General features: G+C 55.7%; 1 protein-coding gene across 1 annotated transcript in view; it reads left to right on the plus strand.

The window, feature by feature from the left end:
- ACAN (aggrecan) overlaps nt 1–17,204 on the plus strand; it is a 61,201-nt gene extending 43,997 nt beyond the window's left edge. Inside the window, exons 12-18 of the mRNA XM_032836892.1 lie at nt 1–2,646; nt 10,992–11,105; nt 13,996–14,154; nt 14,492–14,574; nt 15,189–15,333; nt 16,125–16,307; nt 16,707–17,204. The exon at nt 1–2,646 is cut by the window's left edge and continues 594 nt beyond it. Coding sequence (XP_032692783.1) covers nt 1–2,646; nt 10,992–11,105; nt 13,996–14,154; nt 14,492–14,574; nt 15,189–15,333; nt 16,125–16,307; nt 16,707–16,783 — 3,407 coding nt within the window. The 3' untranslated portion in view covers nt 16,784–17,204. The remainder of the gene's footprint in view (nt 2,647–10,991; nt 11,106–13,995; nt 14,155–14,491; nt 14,575–15,188; nt 15,334–16,124; nt 16,308–16,706) is intronic.
- The last annotated feature ends 315 nt before the right edge of the window (nt 17,205–17,519 follow it).

A 17,519-nucleotide genomic window follows, 5' to 3' on the forward strand; every position in this document is an offset into this window, starting at 1 on the left:
TCGGTGGACTTCCTTCTGGAGAAGGTCCAGAAGTCTCAGCCTCTGGAGTAGAGGACCTCAGTGGATTACCTTCTGGAGAAGGTCCAGAAGTCTCAGCCTCTGGAGTAGAGGACCTCAGCCGGCTACCTTCTGGAGAAGGTCCAGAAGTCTCAGCCTCTGGAGTAGAGGACCTCAGTGGATTACCTTCTGGAGAAGGTCCAGAAGTCTCAGCCTCTGGAGTAGGAGACCTCAGTGGACTTCCTTCTGGAGGAGAAGGAATAGAGACCTCTACCTCTGGTGTAGGGGACCTCAGCAGGTTGCCTTTTGGAGAAGCTTCTGCCTCCGGAGTAGGGGACCTCAGCGGGATACCTTCTGGAGAAGTTCCAGAAGCCTCTGCTTCTGGAGTAGGGGACCTCAGTGGACTTCCTTCTGGAAGAGAAGGTCTAGAGACCTCTGCTTCTGGAGTAGAGGATCTCAGTGGATTGCCTTTAGAAGGGGAGGGTCTAGAGACCTCTGTTTCTGGCACTGAGGATCTCAGCGGGTTACCCTCTGGAAAAGAAGACTCAATTGGTTCAGCTTCTGGAGCCTTGGACTTTGGCAGAATACCTTCTGGAACTGTGGGGAGTGGGCAAGCTCCAGAAGCAAGTGGCCTTCCTTCAGGGTTTAGTGGTGAATATTCAGGGATGGACCTTGGAAGTGGCCCATCCTCTGGTCTACCTGACTTTAGTGGACTTCCCTCTGGATTCCCAACTGTCTCCCTAGTGGATACTACCTTGGTGGAAGTGGTCACAGCTACCAGTGCAAGTGAACTGGAAGGGAGGGGAACTATTGGCATCAGCGGTGCTGAAGAAACATCAGGACTGCCCTTCAGTGAGCTAGACATTAGTGGGGCAGTTAGTGGCCTCCCTTCAGGAGCTGAACTCAGTGGCCAAGCATCTGGGTCTCCTGATATCAGTGGGGAAACATCTGGATTCTTTGGTGTCAGTGGACAGCCATCAGGGTTTCCTGACATCAGTGGGGGAACATCTGGGCTTTTTGAGGTCAGTGGACAGCCATCAGGGTTTTCTGGGGAAACATCTGGAGTGACCGAGCTTAGTGGACTGCCCTCCGGACAACCGGATGTCAGTGGAGAAGCCTCTGGAGTTCTTTCTGGCAGTGGCCCACCATTTGGCATAACCGACCTCAGTGGAGAAGAATCTGGGATCCCTGATATCAGTGGGCAGCCATCAGGGTTGCCAGAGTTCAGTGTGACAACTTCTGAAGTCCCTGGCCTGGTTCCCGGGACCACGAGTGGCAGTGGCGAGTCTTCTGGAATTACATTTGTGGACACCAGTTTGGTTGAAGTGACCCCAACTATGTTTAAAGAAGAAGAAGGTTTAGGGTCTGTGGAAGTCAGTGGACTCCCTTCAGGGGAGGCAGATGTCTCGGGCATATCTGGGATCATGGATGTCAGTGGCCAATCTTCTGGAGCAATTGACTCTAGCGGGTTGACATCCCAGCCTCCAGAATTCAGTAGCCTTCCAAGTGGAGTAGCGGAAGTCAGTGGAGAATCCTCTGGAGCAGAGACTGGGAGCAGCCTGCCCTTGGGAGCCTATGACAGCAGTGGACTCCCATCGGGGCTCCCCACTGTGTCTCTTGTAGACAGAACTTTGGTGGAATCCATCACCCAGGCTCCGACAGCCCAGGAAGCAGGAGAAGGACCTTCGGGCATTTTGGAACTCAGCGGGGCCCATTCTGGAGCCCCAGATGTGTCTGGAGACCACTCGGGGGTTTTGGACCTAAGCGGGCTGCAGTCCGGGCTGCTGGAGCCCAGTGGAGAGCCGTCGAGTACTCCGTATTTTAGCGGGGACCTTTCTAGCACCGTGGATGTAAGTGGAGATTCCTCTGCAGCTACAAGCACCAGTGGGGAGGCCTCGGGGCTTCCAGAAGTTACTTTAATCACTTCAGAGTTCGTGGAGGGTGTCACCGAACCAACTGTTTCCCAGGAACTTGCCCAAAGACCCCCTGTGACACATACCCCCCAGCTGTTTGAGTCCAGTGGAGAAGCCTCTGCGTCTGGGGAAGTTAGTGGAGCTACACCAAGGTTCCCCGGGGCTGGGCTAGAAGCGTCATCAGTCCCGGAATCCAGCAGGGAGACGTCTGTCTTTCCTGAGGCTGGGGTGGGGACGTCTGCCACCCCTGAGGCCAGCGGACGAGCTTCCGGGGCGCCTGAGGTAGGTGAAGCCACCTCTGCCTTCCCTGAAGCAGATGTGGAGGGGGCCTCAGGCCTGGGAGTGAGCAGCAGCACCTCTGCCTTTCCTAAAGGCCCCAGGGAGGGCTCGGCCACCCCGGAAGTACAAGAGCAGACGACCAGCACCTATGCTCTGGGCACAGAGGTGTCAGGCTGGCCTTCGGCCACTCCAATGACATCTGGAGACAGGACTGAAGTCAGTGGAGACCTGTCTGGTCCCACGTCGGTGCTGGATGTTGTCATGAGCCCCAGCGTCCCAGAGTCCGAGTGGATCCAGCAGACCCAGCGCCCTGCAGAGGCACCTCTAGAAATCGAGTCCTCAAGCCCCTTGCACTCAGGAGAAGAGACCCAAACCGCCGAAACAGCCACCTTCCCCACGGATGTTTCCGTCCCCACTTCTCCACGAGGGACAGATGAATCAGCACCAACCGTTCCAGGTATGGTTGGGATTTTTTTTTCTCCTTTCAGTGTGTTCGGGGAGTTCAGACTGTAGTGTAGTGAGAGGCAGCGTGAACTCACACTCCTCTACAGGCCAGCTGTGTAGCCTCAGGCGAGTTTCTTAATCTCTCTGAGCCTTATCTGGAAGATGGGAAGAGTACCAGGGACCAGCAATCAGGATATAAATATATATCGAACAGGCACTTAGCATCTAAGTTCGCACCCGGCCACACTTAGAGACTCGTGCTTGCTGGGCTTGCAGTGGAGTTACATCCCGAGAGCAATTATACGTGAGTCCAACTGTCTGTGCTTGCCACAGGGAGAGAGAAGGGGGACTCTTCAGATAGTGCTAGAAATTCTACTCACGCCCCTTTCCCATGGAGTTCGTGTGAGAGGAGAGAATGAATTTGATGACATCTATGCCCAGATATTAACCTCACGTAGGGTTAAGACCTGCATGATGTAAAGACCCGAAGCGTCATGCTGGCTGTCCTGACTTTGGTCCCCACCCCCACCCCGGCACAGGTGCCTTCTCCATACCACGGTCTCACTTTGACACAACCCAGGCACCGGGCACAGGAGGCTGATATTTTCCTTTGCTTTTTGCCTGGGGCTCCCTTGTCCCTCCTTCTGGGCTGAGAGACCTCTCCCAGTCAGAGAGCCCCCAACCCGAGATGCTGGGGCGAGGTCCCCAGAGTCCCCAGAAACATGCTGACCCAGAGCCAGCCTCATGGGCTTCAGGGACTTTGTGCCCCAACCTCAGAGTCTCAGAGGCGAGGCTGCACCTCCGGCAGGCAGCTGCGGTCTCGCTGCTCAGTGTCTCCCCGGGAGCTGCGGCCCCATCAGGTCCTGTGCCGAGGGGCCCTGTGGGAACTGCCAGGAGATGGAGGGACCCATCTCCCGCCCATGCCCCCCCACCCCGGCCACATTGGCAAGCATTGCAACATAGCTAAGCCCCTCGTCGGCTGTGGGGGGGACAGGCAGGGGAAGAAGGGGGACCCCTTTATTCCCCAGAAGGGGCTGCAGGCAGGAGGAGGTGACCAAGGCCCGCCGAGGCTCAGGCTTCCCAGACCAGGAAGGAGAGGGGCACAGTGACACCGTAGGGTAGACACCGCAGGGTAAACATGGCACGTCTCTCTAGAGAGTCTAGTCTATGTGGCACTTTCAGGAAAAAAAGTTCAAGTAATTAAACTGGGAAATAGTTCCTTTTTTCGTTAAGCCAATGATTGTTTTATGAGTCAAATGCCAAATATGCTTGAATTTTGAAGACAAAATCCATGACTCTCAGGAAGTGTGGAGCTAGGACGTCAGTGGGGTCGAGTCGGTCATGCCTCCTGGGCCCCGGGAGGGAAGCTTCGAGGGGGCTGCCTTGCACTGTCAGAGCCTTCCTCTGCAGGAAAGCCCCTGCTCGCCCCTCCATGCTCAGACCTGGGTGGGGTTTGGGTCCCCTTCTTGACCTGAAGGAAATGACGGGCACTGCCTACCACCCCCAGCTGCTGGGGAACTTGACCTAGCTGCGCCTGGCCCCTCGGCCCCCCGGCCCCCACTGCCCTGGGGCCTCTGTCATTCTTCATGGGTCAAGCAGCCTGCGGGGCAGGTAAGGAGCCTGGGGCAGGGGTCCTCTGATTGGAGGTGGCGCCCCAGAAGGAGACGATGAGGATCTGCCTGTGTTCCCTGAACACATCGAGGCCTGTGGCCATGAGGACGTTTCCTCTTGTCCCATCAGACCCTTAAGGGAACAGATGCCCGGTAGCTCCAAGCCCGTATTCTCGGGGTAGGTGTCTGCACTGCCACCGCGTCCTTACCCCAGCCTCTGCTCCAGAGTCTTTCCTAGAAGGGCTTCATTCCTCTGACACAGGCAGAATCAGAGCCATGAATCTGGATGTAGATCCCACAAGACAACCAGGGCAGGGCAGCTATCTCCTAATAGTCATTCCATCAAATGCAAAGAAAGATTTTGTGTTTGCATATATTTATGTATATGCAAATTAATACCTCGTAATATATTGCTCCCATCACGTAAATATGCTGTATACTTGGCCCTTACACTGGAAAGAGTCCTTGTAAGTAGGTCCTAGGGTGACTATGGATTCACTCTTTCCTCCACTGGGGTTGATCTCTGGCCACATGGTGGAGCCATGAGTAAGAGCACTGTGGGCCTCTGTGGCCAGAGGGTGGGCTCTCCTTGGGCAGTCAGCCTTACCACCTAGGGGATAGTGTCACGGGGCCACGGTGACCCCTGGGACTCCAGCCACATCCCTCCATCATCCACCCTGATGGGAGGGCAGAGCCCGTCCTCCCTCTGGGTATGGCTGGTGGAGAGCAGCAGGGGCGCCTGACCTGGGTGACATGTTCATGGACACAGCCCAAGTCAGAGAGGAACAGACTCAGGGCCCAGCAGGACTTCCAGGACAGCTGCCAGGACCGGAAACCCCTTGCCCTGGTGTTTGTACCTCCTGACACCTCTCTCCCTTTTAGCAAGTCCTTTCTCTGACCATGTGTACCCCCACAGGGCTTTCTGCCCCCATGATTCCTTCCCAGACATCTCTGTGGGTAGCTTGACAGTTATCCCCATCTGAAACACAGCTCCTCCGAGGGAGTCAAATCCAGAACTGGGGTCTTCACTCACTTGTTTCACATGCTCCGCTAAGTAAGAAGCCCTCTCTCGAACACAAGAATCAGCCGCTAGTCTTCACTTGGGAGATGAACTTCAGAGCCGCTAGAATGGAGAGAGGTTTAGAAGTGGGGCTTGGCCAGCCCTCGGGACCTCATTTGTAATAGGCTCAAAGTAGTGGTTCTCAGCTTTAAGAACCTCCTGATGCCTGGGGTCCCACTCCCCCCGATTCTGATTGAAACGGTCCTGTGGCCTTGGCATTGGGGTTTTTAAGACTGCCCTGGTGACTCCAGCGCGCAGCCAGGGCTGAGGATTAAGAACACCTGTATGCAGCGTCTGGGCCCCCCCAAGAGGCATCTATAAAGATTGTTTCCCCTTCCCCGTCTCTCACGCCACGGGTTAGGAAAAACTTTATCATCTCTAAAGAGTAGGTGGTAAGGATGCTTCCAGAAGGCTGCAGATAGCGTCCCGCCTCTGCAGGTGACCCACCGTGGTCTTGAGCTAGAACCCGCAAGCACAGGCTATTGAAAGTGCGGTTCGGTGTTCTCCAGGCCCCAGAAGCAGCAAAAATGTCGCATTATTCCTGTGGCAGTATTTGAATACTCGGGGTAACCTTCCACCTAGTAAATGAGGCTGGAGGCTGTTATGTAGCCTTAAGAGAAAATACGTGACAATTTGTCATCGTCTTGCTAAGTCAGCATTCCATAAGCAAGTTCTTGATAAATGAGTCATCTGCACTCTTGACGTCGAAATGAACATATTTAGTGAATACTCAGATTTCCTAGCGATTGAAGACGTAGGGCTACCTCCCCCATTCTGATCCACTTAAAAAGCAGCAACCTCCCCTCCCCCACAACCTCTGTTGCTGACATTCGTTGAGATTTCTGGCCCCAGCAGAACTGGTCTGAAGAGGGCTTCTGGCATTGGTGGTAGTTTAAAAGATCTTTTAAAAATTTTTGTTAACTACCGCAGTAGATTCTGTTTTGCTAAGGTTGAGACATTCTGTTCTAATCAGATCTCAACATCCAGTTTTCCAGCAATCACTGGTGCTGGGTGGATTTCTCTAAATTCCTGGGTTAGGAGGGCATGAACTCAGAATTCAGTCAGCCTCTTTTCCGTCTTACTGCCACTCTTCATTTTGTAGGCTTGAGGCTCTGATCTATGATCTGACATTGTCTCTTCCCCTGGAGCAGGGAGGTTGGAATTTCAGTGAAATCTTAGCCTCGGGGGGAAGGGGGATGTTGTCAAAGCAAGTGAAAATACAGGATTACAAGTGCAAATACAAATCACACCTTCATGACACGACATAACCTAACCCAAAAGTCAATGGGCAGATTTGAACAGGGACTAGTCGACCCTTGAACGGCACCAGGGTTAGGGTGCCAGTCCCCCACAGAATTGAAAATCTGCATATAAATTCTGACTCCCCAAATAGTTAACTACTAATAGTCTCCTGTTGACCGGAAGCCTTAGTAATAGCAGAAAGTCAATTAATACTTAGTTTGTATGTTATATGTACTATTTACTGTATTCTTTTTTTTTTAAGATTTTATTTATTTATTTATTTATTTATTTATTTATTTGACAGACAGAGATCACAAGTAGGCAGAGAGGCAGGCAGAGAGAGAGAGAGGAGGAAGCAGGCTCCCTGCCGAGCAGAGAGCCCGATGCGGGACTCGATCCCAGGACCCTGAGATCATGACCCGAGCCGAAGGCAGAGGCTTAACCCACTGAGCCACCCAGGCGCCCCTATTTACTGTATTCTTATAATAAAGTAATTATAATAAATAATAAAGACAAGAAAATGTTATTCAGAAAATCATAAAAGGGGGGCTCTTGGCTGGCTCAGTAGGTAGAACATGTGACTTTTGATCTCGGGGTCATGAGTTCAAGCCCCGTGTTGGGCATAGAGCTTACTTAATTAAAAAAAAAAATAGAAAAAAAATCATAAGAAAGAGAAAACACGTTTACAGTACTGTATTGTAAAAAAATCTGCGTACAAGCAGACAACACACAAACCCATGTTAGTTCAAAGGTCAACTGTGATTGAATTGAAGATGCATGATATTAAACTTACATTCAGGATCAAACTTTAAAAATATAAAAGACTTGATAGTATAATTATAGCATATTGGTTAACTTAATTATGTTTATTTAAAAGCAAATTAGAACTGACAAATACGTTCTTATAAACCTTCTGTCAATTGTGATACACCAGAAAGCAAGTGTATTTACTCAGTTCTGGCCATCTGATTAATTCTAGGTGTTTGCAGGTTGTAGGACATCCACTGAGTTAAGAAATTGTCTCTGTGCTTCTTCTTCTTCTTCTTCTTCTTCTTCTTTTTTTTAATTTATGACAGAGAGAGAGAGCGAGAGAGGGAATACAAGCACAGGGGAGCTGGAGAGGGAGAAGCAGGCTTCCTGCCGAGCAGGGAGCTCCATATGGGCCTGGATCCCAGGATGCTGGGATCATGACCTGAGCTGAAGGCAGAAGCTCAACAACTGAGCCACCCAGGCGCCCCATCTCTGTGCTTCTTGAGGGGATTTTCTTCCATGTTTGTGCAGGAAAGTTATGACCAGGGTCAACACATACAGCTGCACAGGTTGTGCACTGAACAACTTGAATACCATTCATATATTCTTTATGATTCGCAACCCCTTTAGTTGGGTATCCTTTGAGTAAAAGTACCTGCTGTCTTCATTCAGCCTTTTCCTATGAGCCAAATAAACTCTTTTTTGGAGGTCCTTATTTCTGACATAAGCAAAAGCCAGTTAAGGCCTATTCAGGGTGGAGGCCTGAGCTCCCCAATTCAGATGCCAAAGTGATTATTTGGAAGTATCTTATTCCCCTCACCTTTACCGGGGGCTCTCAGTTCTTGTCTCCCCTAAGTTTGGGCCTGGTGCAAGAAAAAATCATCCCTTTTGGTTATACTAGTGGGAAGAGGACTCAGAGTTCTGACCCTCCCCAGGGTCCCTGGTGAAACAATAGGGGAGCTCTTGGCCTGGTGCAGCAGAAATGATAGTGAGATACTGAGATCCAAGACTTCAGTGACCCTCTCCCTTCACAGAGGACAGAGGCCCAACTTGCAGCCTGAGTGTCTGATTCTTGCCTCCGTCTCTTCTGGTCTGTCTGCCCAGCTTACTGGCATGGGCAGGCTATGTCCTTTGTTTCCTTACCTGTACTTTGGGACACGTGACATCTGCACCCTGGGGCTGTTGGAAGGGTAAAGCGTGTCAGAGCCATACTGTCTGGCTCAGAGAAGATTTGTGAGAGAGATCGGTTCCTTCTCTTTCCTCTCTTCCTTCATGCAGTCTGCCCATTGCCCAAAGCCCTTCCCAACCCCCCACCCACTGGCAGCCTGTCTGGGTCCCCACCCTCTTTGTGCTCAGCCCAGCTCACCTTCTCTCGTGATTCCAGAAGATGAGCAACATCTCATTTGCCCTTCACAGAAAGAGGTATGGGCACTGCAAGGCCAGAGGGAGAGGAGGTGAGGCCCGGCAGACGTGAGCAGCTCACGAGAAAGCCTCACACAGAACGCCGGGCCCCCTTCCTGCAGCAGAAGGTCTCTCTCTACTGCCCTGCGGGCACCCACAGGCTCTGTGGTCTTCAGCATTCTGGCCCTCCTTCCCTTCTCATCTGTAAACCCTGGGCCCTGCACAAAACAGCTTCTGAACCCGGGGACAGGTTCCCTGAGTTTTGGGGACCGTCTCTCCCCTGCAACCTTCTCAGATCGGGTGCCAAAGCCAGGAGGAAAACAACAAGGTCCCCAGCCCCGGTCTCTGGGCCACCAGGGGGCAAGTTATGTGAAATAAGCTTCTGGGACAAGGGAGGCCACCTGGCCCAACCTCCCTGGGGCCTCCACCTCCCCTGCCCCTCCCCCACAGTGGGGTTGCCATCCAGCTCTTCCGCCCAAAGGCCACTCCTGTCCCCTGCTCTCTACAACTGCTTTAGCGCCTCCGTTTGCTTAAGCCCCCCTTGCCCGGTGCTTCACACATCCCGTAATGACGCTAATGGACACAAGAGAACAGGGGCTCCATTGAGTAGCCCCCAGCTTCCGCCCGGCCCACCGGCCTGACCTATTGCTGCTACTGCTGCTGCTGGGAATCCAAGTGCATGCTGGGAATCCAAGTGCATGCTGGGACTCCCGTCAGTTCCTCCATGCATTTTGGTTTTGCTTGGAACAGTTCCAACCTCGGAACTGCTGGTGTCTAATCTGTGGCGCACGCTCCCTGAGATGAAGCTACGAACTCCGTGGGAACAGAAAGATGCCTGAGGACCCGAGATTTTCAGGCCACCCACTGCCCAAACCTAACTGGTCCAGAAGACGTCTACTGCACACCAGCTAGTGAAAAGGATCCACAGGAACGTGCTTTTGCCTTCTTAAGAGGGGATGGACTTTAAGGTCTAATCTGCTGTCCTGAGAGGTGGGAGCTAATCCTGGAAGGTGTTTAGGATGCTGATCACGTGGACACCACCTATAGACATGTCGGATCCTGAAGGTTGTGTGAACACAGCTGCATACACCAAGGCTTAGCCTTATATCGTGATGCCCCAATGACCAGTGGCACCCACTCATTGCAGAATCTTACTGATCTGGGGAGAAGAGCTTCACAATACCTTCTGTCGTGTTCCCAGAGGAAGGTACCCAGAGAAAACCAGCAGGAGCCTTTGTAGTAGAAATACGAAGGCAGTAAGAGACTCCCAGGTTCTTGGCTTCTCAGAAAGAGGCAGAAAGACTGGATTATGGGGATTCACTTCTCACCTTGGCTGATGGATGAGAAATGGAGGCCAGTGGCTTACCAATTCCAGTACCACAAAGAAGTTGGATCAGAAAAGACATCTTGGGCCAGAAGAACAGAAGGGAGGAAGAGTCTGCCTGGAAAGAAGAGGTTGATGGGGACCTGCTCTACCCCAGGGTGGTGGCTGGCCACTTAGTAAGTGGCTCACCAGCTTCAAATCTTAGTTTCCCACTGGCCAGAAAGGAACCTGTCTGAAAACTGGGACTCACTGGAGATGTCCACGTTCTAGGGCCCTAAGCTGGAAGGAACATGGGAAAATACTGGGCTAGTTTCTCTTCCTTCCCCCAGAAGAATGATGCCAGCTTCACCTTTATAAAATAGAATCTGGTTTACTGAAGACGGAGGTGTCTGCGACTCCCAAAGATGGAACGAGTCTCGGGCAGATGGCCCCTGCCGCCATTTTCTCATGGTTCTGTACTCTCCAGACCACCTCTGGCTTGTTTGTGCCTTGCCCTCTTGCCTCAGTTCCTAACTACAGAGGAAGATCGGAAAAGAAAAGCTCTAACAAGCTCCAGACACTTGGCTTCCGGTGTTCTTGCTCACCAGCGTCACGTTGCGAGCCAGCTCAGACACAAAGCCTCTCGAAATACTCACAAGAGAAGGCATCTCGGAGGAGCTGCGTGCTCAGTGTTCCAGTGGGTGTTCGCCTTCAGAAGCCCCAGATCTCTCCACCTGCAGGGAAACCTGGCTCCAGGGCTCCAGGGTTGCCAGTCAGGAATCACACACATCCAAGAAAACCCTGGTTGGATCTTTGGCTCAGCGCTCCAATATGGCGGCAGCAGCAGCAGCAGCAACAGCTCTTAGGAAGTCCAGCCACCCTTCCCAGGGCTCTGGAGAGCAGCAGGGCTGGCCACCCATAGGGCAACTGCGATGCTTGCCAAGCTGGAGCTGCCGGCCGGAGTCCTAATGGTGGCCCTTGGTTTCTTGCAGACATTGATGAATGCCTCTCAAGTCCTTGTCTGAATGGAGCCACCTGCGTGGACGCCATCGACTCTTTCACATGCTTATGCCTTCCCAGCTACCGAGGGGACCTGTGTGAGATTGGTACGGCCGTCTCGGCTTCAGCTAATGTTACTAACTGCCGCACCCCTCCTCCTCTATCACCCTTCCTTCTAACCACAGGCTCTCGGCCCTGGCTGGGGCCGGCACGCTCCACCCAGACAGCCATTTCGGGGGCCCCCACTGAGAAGTCTGCCTCACTCACTCCCACTCTTCTTGCGAAGAAGAAACTCTTCTTGAAACCCTCCTCTGGGGCATTGGCTGATCTGACCATAGGAGAGACATGCCAGCCTGTGGTCTGGAAGGTGGGGTCCTGGGGGATCGTTAAAACACTGACCTTCTTCAGGGCTTCCAAACCACTGATAGCACCTTGAGGTCGGTGCCTGCCTCAGACCAAAGAGGACAGAGCTGATCCTGTGCACTCGTCTGGAAGGAAGCTATGGGTCATAAGCATGTGTCGGCCTGCTGTACTGCCCGTGGGACTTTTGTGGCCCCTCCATGGCCTGGGGAGCCACCAGGCCACACTGGCCATGCTACCTCTTTCTTCTCTGGCAAGCGTTCTGTTTTGTCTGCCTGAGAGCTCTGTGTCACCAGCATGACATGCATGGGCAGGGGCTGCTGCATGTCAATTTCTTCCCATCACCAGTGACAGCTGCCGTGTCAGTGCCACTCCTGGCCCGTGCTTCCTTTTCCCTGCCCTTGTGCAAGTCAAAAGGCTGGCCAGAGAGAACAGAGCCTCGCTGCAAGGGATGGGGGCTGAGTTTCCCCTCTTGGGCCTTGCCAGCCCCTTCACTTCTGCACCTGGGCCGGGCTCGGCCAAGGAAGCCGTGTGCCAGGAACTTCCCTGAGCCTCGCCACCCCCCCACCCCCCTCACTCTCTCACTCTGGTGCTTTTAGTCTCCCCCTGCCATGCTCCTAGTCACCCCAACTCAGGGGGAGATGGCGCTTGTGATTACTAGTAGCAATAACTCACACAGACCTAGAAGCATGTAGGGGTTCCAGACCATTTTCTATGATCGCTCAAGTTGGATACCCCAGGAAATGCCAGAAAGCAAAAAAAAACTCCTGGGAAGTGTCCCTTTGGTCCTAAGCAGTCTGGGGAGGTAGTTTGGGATTGCATTTTCCTTCCAGGCACTGCCAAGGTTACAGACTGTTGGAGGAGCTTAAGGTTTCTGGAAGAAAAGGCCTGAACCCCCTTCCTCCCCTGCAGCCTCCCACCCTCCTCCTCCACCCCGAGACACGAAGAAATTAGGCAGGGGGTCTTGGCTGCGGGGAAGAATGGAAGGTTATAGGATTCTCTTCCCAGGATGCCAAAATGTTTGCCACAGGGGAGGAGTGTCTGGCACATCTGCTCTTGGACGCCTTCCTAGGGAAGGAGGTGCTCTGCGCAGCGTGGAGGCAGGGCCCCCACTGGGCTGTGTGCTCTGGCGGGCCGCAGAGATGGTGCCGGCGTCGCCCAACTAAGCAAAGCGAGGCTCCATGGCTTCTCCCATTTCAGTCCGCCGGGTGCTTCGCGGCTTGGCTCTGGGCCCGCTGCGCCTTCCCGCCTTGCTGGAATTCCGTTCGTGCTTCGCCAGAGCCTCCATCCTGCATGCCCTGGGCCCTCCCAGAGCTGTTCCCGCACCGCCCCCCGCCCCCGCCACCCCACCCCTGCCCAGGTTTGCCTGCTCAGCCCAGCTCCTTGCCCCGACAGCCCTGGAATGCCGTCTCTCGCCTGCTCAGGTGCCTAGCTCCCTTGGACACCTTGCCACCTTCTTTCCAGACCTTTGCCTTGCTCCTTGGAGGAGGCATGGGCTGCAGGAGACCAGTGGCCTCCTTCTCAGCCCTCCTGCTGCTCGGCCTCTCCTCGGGCTGCTGGCTTCCACGCGTTCTCTGTCTCGGCCTCCCGGAGTGTCTCTCTGCCTAGCATCTACCCCTTCACCTAAGCCTCCTCCCCCTCTGGTTCTGGTCCTCCCATCCCGGGTCAGCCAGACTGTGGGTCGCACCTAGTAAGAGAGGCTCCATACAGCCTGAGGGGCTCCCAGCCCTGCCCTCGGGCCCCCAGGCCCAAGGAGCACCCCTTCCCCTGGGAGGCCCCAGGGGAAGGAGGAGGAGAGGGTCTGGGAATTCCCTCTGTCCCATGGGGTACCGGCTGATGGTTAACAGCTAGCTCCTGAGGAGGAAGGGGGAGCCCTGAGGGGTAGCATCTGCCGATCTCTGAGGAATTTACAGCTTCTGACATGGTGTCACTGAAGGCAGAGATGGGAAAACACAGTCATATGACTCTCCCAAGCCTGAGGGAGACTCTATCTGTCCCTCCGGCCTGCTCCAAGAGCTCCAAACTAGTCCTTCTCCTGAACTCAGAACCCATTACCCATTTAGGTTTGTGAGGAGAGAAACTCCCCGCTCTTCTCACCTGTCACCAAGAAATTAAATTAACAGGCAAGGCACCTGGGTCGTGGACCCCCAATTGGCTTCCTCGTCCTCCAAGAGGCCGGTATCCTGTGCCCAGCCAGGGCCAGCTCAGATCGACAGACAGAGAGCCCGAGTCTTCTCTAGACCCAGACTGGACTTATTTCTGCTCCTCTTTGCCACCCAAAGTGCCATTTCATGCCCCCAGCAATGCCTGCTGCTGGTCCCCTCACACATTCCCCACAACTCCCTCCCTCCCCACTTTAACCTCGACACCTCCCAACTTCCACCCTGCGGAGCAGGGATCCCGACAGGAGAAAAGCTTGGGGGGCCGACATCAGGGAAAGATGGTGGGAACATATCCAGAGGCTCTGGGGCTCCAGGGCCGGGCCTTCCTGGCTCCCAACTCGAGCCTCATCTCGATGGGCCTCGCCCTGGAAGGCGGGGTGAATGGAGGCAGCTGGCATACGACTGGACTGGCCGCACCAGACACCCCCAGGCGGCCCCGGGGCCTCTCCCTTCAAGCCCCTGACCTGTATTGCAGACCAGGAGCTGTGTGAGGAGGGCTGGACCAAGTTCCAGGGTCACTGTTACCGCTACTTCCCGGACCGCGAGAGCTGGGTGGATGCCGAGAGCCGGTGTCGGGCCCAGCAGTCACACCTGAGCAGCATCGTCACCCCCGAGGAGCAGGAGTTTGTCAACAGTGAGTGCGGGGTGGGGAGAGGTGGCCTCCGGGCCTGCAGGCGTGGGGGGCGGGGAGGGAAGGAAGGGGGTTTCCGCCCCCGGGGCTGCGCCCTGAAGCCACAGACTAACCTTAGGGAGTTGGTATGGCCAGTCGTGCGGGCTTGGGGGCTGCTCCGAAGCACACTCCGCATGTGCGTATGCTGAGACCCGTGTCAGGGCCGCAGAAGCCGGTGGCCTGGTCCTAGGAGCCCACCCGCCTCCTGCCACTCCCCCATCCCCTCTGGCTCTGTGCGCACAAGTTCTCAGACACCCTCAGGGTGTCCAGCGCCGTGCCCAACCCTCACGCCTCTCTCTAGACAACGCCCAAGACTACCAGTGGATCGGCCTGAATGACCGGGCCATCGAAGGGGACTTCCGCTGGTCAGACGGACACACCTTGGTGAGTTCTGCCGGGGAAGCCGGGGAGAGTTGGCGGCCCCGAGGACGGGAGTAGAGGCACCCACTGAGCCGCTGTTGGGCTGGGAGCCCTGCGGGCCGGGACCGCATCTCGGTCCTCTCTGCCAGGGTGGGTCGGGGAACACTAGCATGAAGGAGGGCTGAGGCAGACGATGACGGAACGCAGGCACACCAGCAGAAGGGGGACACGGAGGCTTTTAAGGGCTTCCTTGCCCACAGAGGATTCAGTCGACTCAAGGAGGCAGGCCACAGAAAGCGACTAGATGCCAAGGGACAGTACACAAAGTAATGCTGCAGCTCAGCAGAGGAAGTCAGGGACGGCTTCCTGGAAGAGGTGGATGGGAACAGAGTTGGAGGGTGGGAGAAGCGGACTCCGCCCGAGGGCCAGGCCTGAGGGAGAAGCCTAGGGAGATAGTCTGGACCTGGGAGCCACGTCTTCCCCCGCCCAGTCCTACCCAAGCAAGGCAGCCTGTGAGGCCCGCCCCTGCTGGCCCGATGGAGGAGGAGTGGCATGGGCTCCTCAGGGACAGAGAAGAAGGTGGGGGTCAGGCCGAGCTCCGGCCTCAGCCTCACCCCTGCCAAACCCTCACCCCCCAGCAATTTGAGAACTGGCGCCCCAACCAGCCGGACAACTTCTTCGTCAGCGGAGAGGACTGCGTGGTGATGATCTGGCACGAGAAGGGGGAGTGGAACGACGTGCCCTGCAATTACCACCTGCCCTTCACGTGTAAAAAGGGCACAGGTGAGCGGCCACCCTGGAGCGGCCCAGCCTGGCTGAGGTCAGGCCCTGGGGCTCCTGCTGTGGGATCTGGGGCACATATCCTGGCCTCCTGGGTGCTGCTGTCCCCGTAACCGCCCAGCAGGCAGACTGGCGCTGGTCTGGGCGTGGGGGGCTCTCCCTGTGCCAGCGTCCCAGGGCCAGTGGCAAGAGCAGGCCCATTCCTAGGGAGGGCGGGGGTCCCAGGCTGGAGGACAGACCGGCTCCCCCACACACAGCCCCCTGGGCACCTGCACAGAAAGTCACACGCGAGGACTGCCCTGGGTGGGCAGCCCGGCGCTCTTCGGGGTCCCCAGAGCTGTCAGTGGTCAGGTCCCGATCCTCTCTTCAGAGTCTGCATACACGGTGGTACTGGTCGAACATGGCCCTCCGGTTCCTGTGCCCTGCCCAGGCCTCCTTTCTGTCCCGCTATTTTCATAAAGAAGTCACAGGCCGTCTGCCTGGCTCTCGCCCCTTGTCCCACTCTTTTCCCTCCCTGTTGTCCTTCCCTCGTCCGCTCGAGACCCTCCTTCTATTCCTGCCCCTGCTGCCCTAAATCACAGAGGGGCCCAGATGCTAGAACCAGTGGTTCCCAGATGCTTAGCACGGTGTGAAAACGGGCCTTTGCCAGCAGCCAGGGCTCAGGGCCATCTGTCCCTTCCTTGGGCTCTGTGCTGTCTCCTCACAGCCAGAGGGGGCTGCACCGGCTCATCATAGGCATGGGCCATCACGGGAGACCCTCTGAGAGCCCTTTCTCAAGGGTGTTTGCCCCTCAGTGGCCTGCGGTGATCCCCCTGTGGTGGAACACGCCAGGACCTTCGGGCAGAAGAAGGACCGGTATGAGATCAATTCACTGGTGCGGTACCAGTGCACCGAGGGCTTTGTCCAGCGCCACGTGCCCACCATCCGCTGCCAGCCCAGCGGGCACTGGGAGGAGCCTCGGGTCACCTGCACAGACCGTGAGCACCGCCCCCACCCCCGACCCTGGCTGGGCACAGTGTTAGATCCCGGGACCAGGTCCTCCTGCTCTCTCCCAGGGGGGGCCTGAGCACCAGCTGTCTGCACTGTCCGGGGCCTCACTCCCTCACACTCACTCCCTCTGCCCTTGGGGAGGGCTCGCTCTCTAAGGAAAAAGCAGGTGGCCTGCTTTCCTTTTCAACACCAGCTCAAAGGCCCTTAGCCCAAGTTGGTGCCAAGAAAAAATCAAAACCAGAAACCGGGCGAAGCCTCAGGTTGCTTTCTTGAGCCCGTGGTTCCTGCGGGGAAGGGGAAGAGGAGGGACCCGTGGGGAGAGGCTGGGCTGCCCCAGCTCCCTGTTGAGCAAGCGGTCAAGATTTCTGGTCTCCCTTCCACCCCAGCCTCCACATACAAGCGCAGACTACAGAAGCGGAGCCCACGGGCCCCACGGAGGAGCCGCCCCAGCACAGCCCACTGAGGGGAGCCTCCAGGACGCGCCCAGGATGCTGAGCCCAGGAGCCTCGCCAGACTGACGTCCCACACGGATGGTGTCCCCTTCTTGTCGCTTTCTGTCATATAAGGAATTCCATTAAAGAAGGAGAAAATCAAATCCCACATTGTGTATGCAGCCGCCCCCCCCCCCCCCCCAATTGCCAAAACTGCATCTGATTCCCCCCCCAATGCCAAAGCCAAGCAAATGTATTGTAACCCGTGGACTGAGTTTAGAGACATTTCTTCAATCTCCCGTTGTGCCTTTCCAGGGACCAGTGCAGGGACAGGGGGAGAAGGGGAGGGGTTAAGTTAAATAAAGAAGATTATTTTTTGTTTCCTGACTTTATCCAAGAGCAGTGCAATCGTCGGTTCTTTCACCTCCAGGGAGAGCTAGGGGGGAGGGAGGAAGGGGCACGAGGAGCTGGGACCGGACGGACGGCAGCTGAATGTATTGGAGGAAGGAGAGCTGCACCCTCTGTGTGGGGGAAGAAGCCTGGGGGAGAGGGGGCGGCCTCCGCTGAAGGTGAGGGGGCAGGAGAGAGCCATGGAGGGATCTTCCGCTGCGTGGGGGTCGGGTTCCCTCCCAGGGTCCCTCTTCCAGCATCCTCTCACCTGGGTCTCCCACCCGAGCAGATGTACATCTCTCTCGGCAGGGCTGGGTGGGGAGGGCACTTCCTTCCCAGCGGGAGCGCCGCCCCACCCCTCCCCTCCCCCCACCCCCC

This window comes from Lontra canadensis, unplaced genomic scaffold (assembly GCF_010015895.1).
Source record: "Lontra canadensis isolate GAN:19392208 unplaced genomic scaffold, GSC_riverotter_1.0 scaffold94, whole genome shotgun sequence".
Lineage (NCBI taxonomy): Eukaryota > Metazoa > Chordata > Mammalia > Carnivora > Mustelidae > Lontra > Lontra canadensis.